The sequence below is a fragment of the Crocodylus siamensis genome, chromosome 6 (assembly GCF_052110815.1).
Source record: "Crocodylus siamensis isolate JL-2025a chromosome 6, ASM5211081v1, whole genome shotgun sequence".
NCBI lineage: Eukaryota > Metazoa > Chordata > Crocodylia > Crocodylidae > Crocodylus > Crocodylus siamensis.
The window spans coordinates 60550910-60564599 of NC_143400.1; the positions used below are offsets into that span (position 1 = coordinate 60550910).

Below are 13690 nucleotides of genomic sequence, written 5' to 3' on the forward strand. Positions count from 1 at the left end.
CTTTGGCACACCAGTGCTTACACTACTGCCTCAGGTTCACCAACCCCTCTTCTACAGCCTCTGGAGAGCTCCAGTCAAGAGTAATCGTTCATTTCTAGTACACAGCAGCTCCCATCCCGACAGCACAACAGCCCACTATGGAGTATTGTATTTAGTTTTGGGCCCCCCACTACAGAAAGGATGTGGAAAAATTGGTGTCTCTCCAGCAGAGGGCAACAAAAATGATGAGGGGACTAGGACACATGACTTCTGACAGGCCAAGGGAACTTGTTTTATTTAATCTGCAGAAGAGAAGACAGAGGGGATTTAATAGCAGCCTTCAACTACCTGAAGGGAGGCTCAAAAGAGGATGGAGCTACGTTGTTGTCAATGGTGGCAGATGACAGAACAAGGAGCAATGGTCTGAAGTTGCAGCAAGGGAAGTTTAGGTTAGATATTAGGAAGAATTTTCTCACCAGGAGGGTAGTAAAACACTGGAACAGGTTACCCAGAGAGGTGGTGGACTCTCCATCCTTGGAGGTTTTTAAGACCTGGCTAGACAAAGCTTTGGCTGGGACCATCTACATGGGGATAGTCCTGCTTTGAGCAAAGGGTTGGAATAAGATGACCTCCTGAAGTCCCTTCCAACCTAATTTTTTACGTTTCTATGATCAGCATCCCCACGCTTCAAAATGGCAGTGGGGGCACTTGAACTAAAGCTTGAATGAGCTTTAGTTCAAGTGCCCCTGCTGCCATTTCGAAGTGTGGGGACACTGATACATGATGCTAATTAGACCGGCTGTTGGAGGTGGAATAATTAAAGCACCCCCCCCAGAACACATGTAAAAGTGAGGATTAGGCCAGGCACATAATCTAAAACTTCATATCTTTTCCAAAAATAGGCATGCAAAGCATCGCTGTATTGTGTCCCTAAAGCAAGACAATTATTTTGGCTGGAGGGCTGCTTACGGAGTTTTGGTGAGCTGTCAAGGGCTGCAAGGGTACCCCTCCGGTTGCCATCTTGGGACTGGAGGTCCCACCCTCAACATCCGAAGTTTGCCACTGAAAGTCCCTCTCCTTGCCCCTGGAAGTACTCCTTCTGGGAAGGGAGTTTGCCATCTTGGAACCAAAAACCCCCCCAAACAAATTATATACTACAAATCAAACATTTGTAATAATATTTTTAAATTTTATTTCAAAAACTTTTTTTGTCCCGATTCGTATGCATTTGTGCTGTATATATAAATGTGACTGCATAATAGCTCAAAATAAAGATTTACTCTTGGATATTGTGTGTGGGGGTATTGAGTTTGTGGGGGGCTGTGTGGGGGGGGTACGTGTGGGTGGGTGGGTATGGGGTCTGTGGGAGGCTATGGCATGTGTGGAGGGGTAGGGTGGCTAGGGGTGTGTATGTGCAGCAGCGATCAGGGCACCCTCCAGGGGCATGCAGGTGCAACTGTGGGGGAGGGTGTGGGTGGGTGATTGGGTGTGGTGGAGGATACGTTTGTCAGATCTGTGGGAGGAGGGGGGAGGTTTGAAGATAATGTTGAATGTGCATGGGAGCCCAAGCAAGCGTCCCCTTGAGCCGGTCAGCACCTGCCCCTGCCCCCAAACCGCAACATCCCAGAGCCCGCGCACCCTGTGGCATCTCCCCCACCACTGCCAACAGTGCACAGCCCCAGCGCCACAGTTTTTGGTGCAGCTGCCTGGAGCCCACACCACACCAGAATGGTGTACAGCTCCATCACCTCTGCCTCTGGGCTCCCTGGGGCTGCTCTGCACTGTCTCTGCTGCCGTGCAGGGCAGCCCAGAGGTGGCAGTGATGGAATCACAGGGCAGCCTGGGGCAGGGCAGGCTCTGGGTGGCTGCACCTAAAACTGCCTGGAAGCAGCAAGGGGGAGGAGCCGTTTTCTTTTCCTCCCCCTATGCTGAGCATCAGTTCCTTTCTGGTGCTGTCACTGCTGCTGCCGTTCAACCCAGAGGGGCGAGCCTGGAGCCAGCACTGGGGCCTGGGCTCAGCAGTGGCAGTGCCAGAGAGAAATTGCTGGTCAGTGTGGGGCAAAAGCAGCCCCTCCCCTTCATCAGCGTCTCCTGGTGCAGCCACCCGGAGCCTGCATGGGGCTGCCCTGTGTCGACTCTGCTTTGCCACTGATGCTCCATGGGGCAGCCCAGAAGCAGCAGTGACAGTGGAGATGCAGAGCAGTCCAGCGTGGGCCCCAGACAGCTACACCTGGATGCTCTGGCAGCGGTGGGGGGGGGGTGTCACTTTTGCCCCACACTGAGCAGTAGTTTCTTTCCTGCGCTGCAGCAGCTCAGCCTGCGTGGGCAAGCCTGGAGCCAGTGCAGGGAGTACAGAGTCAGGGCTGCAGGTGCTAGTACCTGCTGCTACCATGTGGCTAAGGACAGTGGTGGCAGCAGTCAAGCTGACCCAGCCACGCTGCAAGCCTAGCGGGTGGCAGGATGAGCCACAGCTGAGCAGTGCCTCTAGGAGGTGGGACCAAAGAACCCGCCATGGGACGGACAAAGCCCTTCCGCAGGGCCAGATCTGGTCTGTGGGCTGTATTTTGCCCACACCTGCTCTAAAGAGAGATAGAGTATCACTCAGTTTAGTCAGAGCATCCTGAAAGTCTGGTATCTCTGCTTTTCAGTGCACAGCAGGACTTCTCTTCTTTGCTCTTGCAGAACAAAGCATGTAGTTATAATTCAAAGCAGGTGTTGTTCAGCTGCCTCAGGGTTTCTAGCTAGCTATTACCATTTACCCTCCAATTTCCCAAAGGAGAATTATTTAGTTAGACAGTAGCCAAAGAATTCTTTTCTGCAGTCCAAACATCCAGTGAAAGGCTTCAGTAGCACTACTAGCACACCATAAGCAAGGCACCGAGAATAAGAATGCTGACACCACTGACGTCCACAAAATTACCTTTACAAGCAAACGGCCCTATCTGTATAAAAGAAAAGCAAGAGTTTCTTAAAGTCTCTAGAATACAGATTGACTGAGATCAATGGTATTAATGCTGTCAAGAATGACACAATGGTGAAACACATACTGGACCACTAGAGAGAAGTGCCTGTTTCTGAACTGCAAGACATAGTATTGGCACAAACAGTCAGAATGTGGGTGAACTGCACTAATATGTGCAAAGACACCAATAAACTCCAAAGGATTGGGCAAGCTATATAACAGCACCTTTTCAGTAGCAGCATACACCTTCATCACAACAGCCCCTACTTGGTTAACAAGTAACCAATGCCAATTGCAAGTCCTGGGTTCCCAAATGGCAATAAGCACTCATTTCTGAATGGTAAAAGACTTCTCACATCATTGTGCTACTTTTATACCTTTGGAGTAAGCTCTCCACAGATTTCCCAGAAAAGACCTGAATTTCTGTAGATACTGTTGGCCATCCCAGGTCTTCAGTATAGCCTGTCCCACCAGTTGGTGATAGAAAAGGTGCAGCACGACTGAAGCTGTTCCTAGGAAAAATTCTTCCTCAGGTAGTTTCTCAATCTTATTCTCAGTCTTTCTACTCTCCTAACCACATTCTTATTCTCCAAGTGGGGTGGCTGAAGTAAGAAGGGGCTGAGAAACTGCATCAAACTTCAACTGCTGATGCAATGACTGGCTTGGAAAGCTGCAACTGGCCAGTGATATCTCAGATACATCTGTACAAGCTGCTGCGTATGCCTAACTACCAATATCACAGCACCAAAATGTTTCCTCTAACACAAGTTAAAAACCTAGAAAAATGGAAGAGGAAGAACATGGGGGCAGTCACGACTTTCAGCTAGCTCCTACTAAAATATTCTAGCATGCACTGCAGGAACAATCCCACAATGCAGTCTGGCAGTAATACCCAAGAGCCTAGGAGTCTCAACCAAAATACTGAGTTCATATTTTGGAGAAAAAGCCCCCACATAGAAGCAACAACTTGTACTAAAGTAAAAAGCTGCTGTTTATCCTCTTCTGCTAACAAGACAGCTCTACCTGAGCTTTTCTTAGAGTTTTTCAGGTTGTCCCAGAATCCTATCACCAGGTTTTTTCATTTCCTTTTTAACTAGCAAGAAAATTTAGTATTTCTGATTAGCACATTGGCAATAAAGTTGCTAAAGATATTTGCACATGCATTTAATATTTCTAGACTTGCATCAATGTATGGATTTAAAATTAAGGGTTTAACAGTTCAGAATCTATAAACAACCTCTATATTTACAAGGCTGAGAGCCAGCATAAGAGTTGGAAACTTCTGGGCTTTTAAGGAAATCAAACTCTCTCTCTCTCTAATCTTAAATACAGAGGTTATTTTTTTAAATAAAAAATAATCAAATGCACAGTTAGTTAAAAGAATCAAACACTGTTACACAGACTGTGCTACAGTTATGACATTTCTTTTCTTATAGGTTAAAGATGCAGCATAGCAAACAGTCCAGTCACGTAATGTCCCACATGATAATGTTTAGTCCAGCTAGTTTAGCCCTACAAAGTGACATTCTGATCCCCTTCTTCTACCTGATCTCCTGCTCTGCTTTCTATTCCTTACTCTACAATCCCTGCCCAACATCCTCTGCTTTCTGCTTCCCATCATGTGTCACCTGCCTGATCTCCTGCACTGCTTCCTTCCCAACCTGTTGCTGTGCTTTCCAGTGCCCCATGTGCCACACACTGAGGCTGACTGTAGTACTTGTGCTACAGGTTGGCCACTCCTGAGCTAAAATATGTGGGATTAAGACATGTCAGGGAAAGTATTAAGGTGAGGCTAAAAAGGTCAAGGGCAGGAACAGCGAGACCAATTCAAGTGTGATGTGCCACAGAAGGCTTAGAAGCAATAGTGAGGGTAATTTAAATTTTATACTCACAATATTTCAATGTCACTGTTCACAGATGGCATTAATGACCAGCAAATATAACTGCAATCCATAATCAGCCAGAGATCCAGGATTTCCGTTTCCCATGGAAAAACGGAGAAAACCACGGATTCCCTGTTTTTATGGGAGAAAAAAAACGCAGATTTCCCTTTTTAGCAGAGAAATCCACTTTTGCAAAGAGCTCTTGCAGGCTGACATAGCTCCAGTCTGCAAGAGCCAATTGCAGAAAGGGTGGGAAACCCCCAGCCTTGCCCAGAGGGGGAGGGAGAAGAGGAAGGGCAGGTCCTGAGCCTCTGAGGCAGCCAGGGCTGGGCTCAGGCTCAGACTCACCCTTCACCCCTGGAGCCTAGAGGTAAGGGGGCTGTGGGGCACAGCTGGGGAAGGTGGTTCGGGGGTGCTGCTGGCCCTAGGCAGCACACCGCAGCCAGAAGCAGGGCCAGGGGGTGAGGGCAGGGATGCCCCTCTGTGGGGGGCATTGCAGGCAAATGATTTTCATAGATTTCATAGACATTAGGGCTGGAAGGGACCTCAGAAGATCGAGCCCAGCCCCCTGCCCAAAGGGCAGGAAGTCAGCTAGGGTTATAGGATCCCAGCGAGATAAGCATCCAATTTCCTCTAGAAGGTGTTCAATGTAGGTGCTTGAACCACCTCTGATAGCACGCTGTTCCAGATCTTGGGGGCTCAGATAGTAAAGAAATTCTTCCTTATGTCCAGCTGAAATGTTCTTGTAGTAGTTTATGACCATTTGACCTCATTATCCCTTGAGGCGCTCTGGTGAACAAACATTCCCCCAGATCCTGGTGGTCACCCCTGATAAACTTATAGGTGGCCATCAGATCACCCCTGAGCCTGTGCTTTTCCAAGCTAAAGAGCCCCATGGCTCTCAGCCTGTCATCGTAAGATCTGTTTTCCTGACCTCTGATCATGCGCATGGCTCTTCTCTGGACTCTCTCAAGCTTCTCCACATCCTTTTTGAATTGCGGAGCCCAAAACTGGATGCAGTACACCAGCTGCGGCCTCACCAAGGCTGAGTACAAGGGGAGAATGACGTCCTGGGATTTGCTCGAGAAGCATCTATGGATGCAAGCCAGTGTTTTGGTCACTCTAGTAGCCGCAGCATCACATTGCAGGCTCACGTTCATCTTGTGGTCAATGATGACCCCCAAGTCTCTTTCTTCCGTAGTGCTAGTCAGCATACCACTGCCAAGCTTATAAGGATGCTGCAGGTTTTTCTTCCCAAGGTGGAGAACCTTGCATTTTTCGGTGTCAAACACCATTATGTTCTCATCCGCCCATTTGCTGAGCCTGTCCAGGTCGGCCTGGATCACCTGCCTGTCTTTGGCGTGGATGCTTTGCCCCAAAGTTTGGTGTCATCAGTGAACTTGGCCAGTCCGCTCCTGACTCCAAAGTCCACATCATTAATGAAGATGTTGAACAATATGGGTCCAAGGACAGAGCCTTGGAGGACCCCACTGGTCACAGGACACCATGATGAGTGAGTACCATCAATTACAACCCTCTGGAGTCTGACCACGGAGCCAGTTTCCCAGCCAGCGGATCATGGTGGACCCAAGGCCACAGAAGGCCAGTTTGGCCAAGAGGTGATCATGGGATACCAGATTGAAGGGTTTTTTGAAGTCAAGACATATGACATCAATCTCTTCTCCCTCGTCCAGGTGATAGGTCACCTGGTCGTAGAAGGAAATGAGATTGGTCAAGCAAGACCTACCCACAACAAACTTGTGCTGGCTATCCCTTAGGAAGTTGTCGTCGGCCAGTCCATTAAGGATGGCCTCTTTAATAAACTTTTCTAAGATCTTCCTCAGGATAGAAGTCAGGCTGATGGGCCTATAGTTAGCCAGATCCACTTTCCTCCCTTTATTGAAGACAGACACCACATTGGCCTTCTTCCGGTCTTCCGGCACTACACCAGAGCGCCATGAGTTTTCCGTGCCAGGGGCTGGGCTAAGATGCTCACCAACTCCTTGAGTACCCTGGGGTGTAGACTGTCAGGGCAGGCTGACTTGAAGCTATCCAGTTTCTCAAGACGTTCCTTCACAAGGTCAGCATTTATGGAGGGCAAGGGATCTCCCTCACCCGGACCTCCCTGTTCCATAGTGGGCATGGGCATCCCATGGGGCTGATGAAACGCAAAGTACCCATTTAATAGGTTGGCCTTTTCCTGGGCATCGGTTGTCAGTTGCCCCATCTGGCTCAGCAGGGGTCCAACATTGCCCTTGCTTTTCTTCTGGCTCCCCACATATCTGAAAAAGGACTTTTTACCGTCCTTGATGCTCGAAGCTAGTTGGAGTTCAGTTGCAGCCTTGGCTTGCCTGGTTTGCTTCCTGCAGGACCAGACCACTGCAGAATAATCCTCCCTGGAGGTGAATCCCGTTCTCCATCCTTTGTAGGCTTTTCTTTTTAGCCTCAGGAGGTCTGCTAGGTCCCTGGAGAGCCAGGGGGGCTCCTGTGCCCTCTTGCTGCCTTTCCTTTGAGATGGAACAGACTTAGCTTGTGCATTGAGGACCGCTCCCTTGAGGAGCAACCACCGTTCTTGAACTCCCCTCTCCCTGGGGTCATGGTCCCTTAGGGCCTCACTGACAAGCCTCCTGAGCTTGTCAAAGTCAGCTTTTCTGAAGTCAAGGACTTCCGCGTTGCTGACTGACTTGCCAGCTTTATGGCAGATGGTGAAGGGGATCAGCTCGTGGCTGCTGTCACCCAGCTTCCCATCAATCACAACATCATGGATTAGGTCAGCTCCAGTAGCCAGTACCAGGTCGAGCAGCGCTTTGCCTCTTGATGGCCAATAGACTTCTTGAGTCAGGTAGAGGTCATCCACGCACGAGAGGAAGCTTTGCAACCGCTCAGATTTTGCTGAGCGGTCCTTCCATGAAATGTCTTGGTAATTGAAGTTGCCCATGACAACCATGGTCCTGGAGCATGCGGCCTCAGCCAGCTCCCGGGCGAACTCCTGGTCAAGCTCTTGACTTTGGGTGGGAAGTCTGTAGTAGACTCCCACCGTTGTGTCCCTGTGCCATGTTCCCCATGAATTTTAACCCAGAGGGTCTCCAGTCATCCACCCTGGTCACCAATATCAGCTTGCAGGGATATGTAGCTTTCCTTAACATAGAGCTATACCCTCGCCCCTTTTATCTTGATGTTGGACGCAGAGTGGTGGTGCCCACCATGTGCAGGCTGCACACATGCTGCCCCACTGCGAGCCCAGGGGAGGGGGAGAAGGAGGCTGGCATGTGGCCAGCTGCACAGCTCCGTGACTGGCTCTGCAGCAGTGGTGAGAGATGGTGGCTAGGGGAGCAAGGGAGCAGTGTGGTGGCGGCTGTGGCCATTGTGCGGGATGGTGGTGGGAATGGCTGCATGCCACCCAGCCACCACCACATTGCTACTCTGCACCCTGCTCCAGGCACGGCTCCACGGCGAGTTTTTATAGGCAGCAGCTGTCACCACTGGCTTGGCCCTACAGGTAAGCAGCAGCAGCTGCTGCGTGTGAGCTCCCACGCCCCCCTAGCCACCATCCCTCACCACTGCTGCAGAGACGGTCACAGGGTTGTGCAGCTGGCCACATACCAGCCTCCTTCTCCCCCTCCCCTGGCCAGGTGGCATGTGTGTAGCCTGCACATGGCGGGCTCCACCACACTGAGCCTTATATCACTTGCCCACCAAGCCTCCCGCAGAGGATACCCCTGCCCTCACCTCCTGGCCCTGCTTCTGGATGCAGTGTGCCACCTCGGGCCGGCAGCACCCCCACTCCCTCAGCCCCCAACCATCTTCCCCAGCCCTGCCCCACAGCTCCCAAGCCCCACTTACCTCTAGGATTTAGGGGCAAAGAGCATGGCTCCGTGGTGGCAGCACTTACCTGCCGCCACCACCACCCTGCACCGCTGCAGAGCTGTGCAGCCAATCACGATGCATAAGCAGCAGTATGGTGGCAGCTGCTGCACGCACCCCCCAATTTCCACGCCCCATCCAGGTGGCACATATGTGGCCTGCAAACAATGGTTGCCCACAAAGCTGTGCAAGTAGCTGTGGGATCACATCTCAGGGTACAGTGGGAGAGTCACGGTGGTGGCCTCCATATGCGAACCCCCTGTCCGGCTAGCTGGCGTGTGTGTGGCCCGCAGAGTGGCACCCCTGCTTTCATCCGCAGGCCCTGCTCCTGGGAGTGGGCACAGGGCATACACTCCCCCCGCTTCTTGGTCTACTCCCCAGCACCTTCCCTTTCCCCTGCCCTGCCCCGCCCCTTCCCCCCCCCACAAGCCTGCCTGCTGGGGTGGGTGTCTGCATGTCTGTCCCTGTGTGTCTGTGGGGCTGGGGTGCTGTTGTGAGGGGCATCAGGAGGGCAGAGAGTGCGGGGCACCAGCAGCGCTTGGGAGGGCTGTAGGGGGACCTTTAATTTTTATCATGGATTTTGGGTTTTTAAAATCAGAGAATTTGCGATTTTTAAATCAGAGAAAACCAGGATCCCTGATGATCACAAAAACACTTTCGACTAGTATGCCAATTTTTTAAAGCTGTGTATAAAACTTTTTCCTTAAGTGTCTGTTCTTTTCTAATGTAAATGCTGGCTGAGCATAAATCACAGCTATCAGTTAAATAAGGATTACAGAAAAGGAGTTCCTAAGTATGCCACAACAGAAATACACTTCCACATTCCAAATCTGAATACCACTAACTATAAAGAAATGTTTTCACATAAATGGGTAACAGATGCCTAAGTTCTGTAGTCTGTGATCCTCAAACAACCCTGAACTGGGCTCTAATGCAAGCAGCATGACTGGTACACAGAATCAATGAGACCATAACCTGTAAAATGCAAGGACATATATTGGGAGTGGACAGAAAAAAATACAATTCTGTTTCACAGAGAAAGTCCATATTTCACAATCAGGTGTCAGTTCTATCAGACAAAAAAATTTAGGCAACGAACAATCAGCAAATTTCAGTGGGAAATGTTTTGTTGAGATTTTTATAATCTAGAATTTTCTCTTTGAATATAGATTTCTGAAGGACTTTTGGTTAGAATAATTTTACCAACTGTGAAAGTTAAAATAGATTCTTAACATTAAGTAAGTCCTAAAAGAAAAAACTGTAGCTTTGGAAAGAAAAAACATACATTTTTGGCTCTAAGTGCTTTACATAATAAAAAGCTTAGTTTTTGGGGAGTTGGGGGGTGATCTGTATTAGGATTCAAATCCCAATCCTTTTAAATGGATAAAAGTCTACTGCAACACTGTAATCACCCAGTGTTGACTGTAAGCAAAACTTAAGCAACAGATAAGACAAAATTCACAGGAAACTAAACATCTGAGGCATAAGCCATGCTTTACACAAGTAGTATAGGCAAAGAATGTACATACTGTGAAAATAAAATAAATGATGGTGCAGCACCAATCACTAATAATCATTATGGGCTTGCAGTGTAAATCCTTCAGTCTCTTTGTACTTAACCTGCATTACGTTTAGATATTAGGCCTTACCTGGAGTACTGGATCCAGTTTTGGGTCCCACAGTTCAACAAGGACATGGACAGTTTGGAAAGAGCTCAGTGCAGGGCAACAAAAATGATCAGAGGCCCAGGAGATGAAACTTATAAGGAAAGACTGAAAGCATGAGGGTTATATAGCCTGGAGAAAAAAATGACTATGGGGAGATTAGATAACAGCCTTCAAACACCCAAAGGGTGATTATAGAGAAGATGGAGACAGGCTTTTTTTCTGTGGCTGTAGAGAAAAGGACTAGGAGCAATGGCCTCAACCTACAGAAGGGAAAATTTAGGCTGAAGGTTAGGAAGAACTTTGACTGTAAGGTTGGTCAGGTATTGGAATAGTCTACCTAAAGAAAATGTACAAATGTCCATGCTTGGAAACTTTCAAAAGCATGTTAAACGGACACTTGGCTGGCATGATCCTGCCTTGGGCAGGGGGCTGGACTAAATAACCTTGTGAGGTCCCTTCCAGCCCTGCTTCCCTATAATTTATATGACAAAACACATTTAAAGACTTTTTAAACTAAAACTGTCTGAAGCATGACTGGCTACAATTCTGTAAGAGGCCTGGAGATAAGCAGCTACAGAAAAGCAGCTGCTCTCTGGACTGCAATAAATTAGAAGACAGGCAGGCTTGGATTCTGCTACAAGAAAAAAAGTATTGGATATCCTATCTAGATTTCTGGCCATGGTTCCAATAGGAAATCTTCAGTGCTGCTTTTACTTGGCAAAAGTAAGTTTAGACTAGGTTCACTAACACACAATAATTAAAACAGACCCAAACTTTGGTCACTTTCCTTATCCAGACAGGACCCAAAGGGGTCCATATCTCGCGCATCAAAGCAAAGGTTGGAAGGATCTCTCATCTGCAGAATGAAGGAGATTGCTTATTTATGTTTCTGACTGACTTAAGTGTATGTTTTGAAAAGGCTGAAAACGTTAAGAATGCAGACCTATTTAGTTGAGAGAGGGAGGGGGAGAGGGACAGGGAGAGGGAGGAGAGATGGATGTTTGTGCGCATTGCCTGGTGACTAAATAATGTAATCCCAGCACAGCTCCATTTCATTAGCTCATGAACAACAGCCCATCTTATCCAGGGATCTAGTGCGTTTGCAGACTGAGAAGTGAGGTTATTACTTATTAGTAAGAGAACCAGAGAAATGACCTGAGATAACCCTATCAAATGCTACCAAATAGCCAGAAAATGTGACACAACTATTCGACATTTGTGCAAAAACACATTCGTACACATTCAAAATTTGTGTGTCATTTTTCATTACCAGTTTTCAACAAAAGTAATTTTCTTCAATATGAAATCCATTTATGCTTGGTATTAGTCTGAGACTGCTATGTTACAGTAACTGGATTTTACTTCAGCTCATGTATCAAATTTGGATTTTTGTCAGATAAACCACAACTGTACAGAGATCAGCTTGCATATCAGAAAGAGAGAATGATTTTAATACAGAATATCATTAAGTACCTTGTTTATGAGATGCTCAGTGACTACTTCTCTTAGTCCAGTGTAAAGTTTTTCTCCATGTTTATGTAACACCATAGTATATGCATTCCTATACAGTTCCTCAAAACTGAGACCACTGTTGTTCTTACGCTGGATCTCTTGGATGGCATTTTTCAGGAGATCCCAAATGCTGTTTACATATTTTTCATCCATGGTCATCTGTCATATTAAAAAAGAAGAAAAAAAGAAAGGAATTATTGTCCAGTATTGGGAATTTTTACAGCTAGAAAATTATCTGAAGCCCATTATAATTTGTAGCACTTCCAGATGCAATTCTGCTGGCCACACTTCCAAACTTAAGAGATGTATCAAAATAACAGTTTTGTCACAATTGGCAGGGATTAAGTGTTCATTACTCAAAGTCATACTTCCAACAGCATCATTTATAAAAGTCCACTATTTTCCTTTTAGATCTAAAACTTTCACAGGGCTTGTTTCCCCCGCATCGCCTTAAATACAAGCACTCCTCTCCAGTTAATCTTCCATTCCAACATGACATACAGCAACTTTCACGCACACCATTTAATCCTACTTTATCTTGCATAATATAAATCTCATGTAAGAGAAATAAGGAGCAGTGATCTTTTTCTCAGCTGCCCATATACCAATTGAATAATTTGTTCTTAATTTACCCCAGGATGCCAAGGTCCAAATGACTCTGTGCTCAAGAAATGTATATGCAAGCATGTATCACATATATAAATGATGTGCATCACTAAACATTTTTGTGAGAATCTGAACCTAAATAACGCTATAGAATATATTCCCAGTGCAGAAAGGGAGAAACAAGTTAAACAAATTGTCTGAAGAGCCACAACGGCCATTGACGTATATAGGGGAAAAAAAACAAAAAACAAAAAAACCCTAAAAAAATGGCGCTTTACCAGAAGAGGAACCACATCAGTTTGACCCGGCTCCTCAACATCTGTAAAGATCATGCTCTTCAGTGGGGCTTTTTAGTACTTTAATCTAATCTAATAGCTGATTCAATCCAAAAAGCCCTGCTGAAGCGCATGATCTATACAGATGTTGGGTGAGCCGGGTCAAGCTGACAGTTCCTCTTCTGGGCATCCATTGCACTTGTCGCGGGGGTGCACTGAGCTGAAAATAAAGTGCCTGTTTCTACCCCACCCTGTCAGCAGCCAAGGTGATTTAGCCAGAGAGCTGGTATCAGTTTGTTGTTCAGATCACAATGAGTAATAAATAGTCTCACTCTACTGGCACAATTCTTGTTTAAGCCATTTACTAATAAAGGTGAAAGGTAGCAAAATCCTGTCATTTAAAGAAAGAAGGCTAGGTGCAAAGGAAAAGTGACTTTTTGGGGGGTTTACTATGTTAATTGTCTAGGGGCTGGCTAAGATAAATCTAACTGCAATTTTGTTCTCTCAGAAATAGTGCTCTAACTATACATAATTTTGAAGTATTTCATTTTTCTTGAACAAAGCAACCTAACGTATTACAAGATTAAGGCAGAAAATTGTTTAAGTATCACAATGCGAAATCTGCCATAACTGTTACAGGCATTTACCACACATGCAAGTTTAATTAATTCACTGCCTAAAATGTAACTATAACTGAATCACTTAAAAAGAAGAAATATGTGAAGTTAAACTCTTGTTAGTAAAAACCAAACAACAGTACTGAGTTTAACTGGCATTTCATATTTTTAGGAAGATGGAGAGAAGAAAACCACTGTTTCCAAATGAACTCATGGGAAGGAGGCCTCTGATTAATAAAATACTTTCAAAGTAGCCTCAAATTTTAAAGAGAATTATTCAGTCACAGATGGTAGCAGTAAGGCAAAGATAAGCATCACATGACCA

General features: G+C 46.6%; 1 protein-coding gene across 1 annotated transcript in view; it reads right to left on the minus strand.

The window, feature by feature from the left end:
• Positions 1–13690, minus strand: part of CUL3 (cullin 3) — a 94250-nt gene that overhangs the window by 51088 nt on the left and 29472 nt on the right. The window contains exon 2 of the mRNA XM_090052239.1: positions 11829–12026. Coding sequence (XP_089908365.1) covers positions 11829–12026 — 198 coding nt within the window. The remainder of the gene's footprint in view (positions 1–11828; positions 12027–13690) is intronic.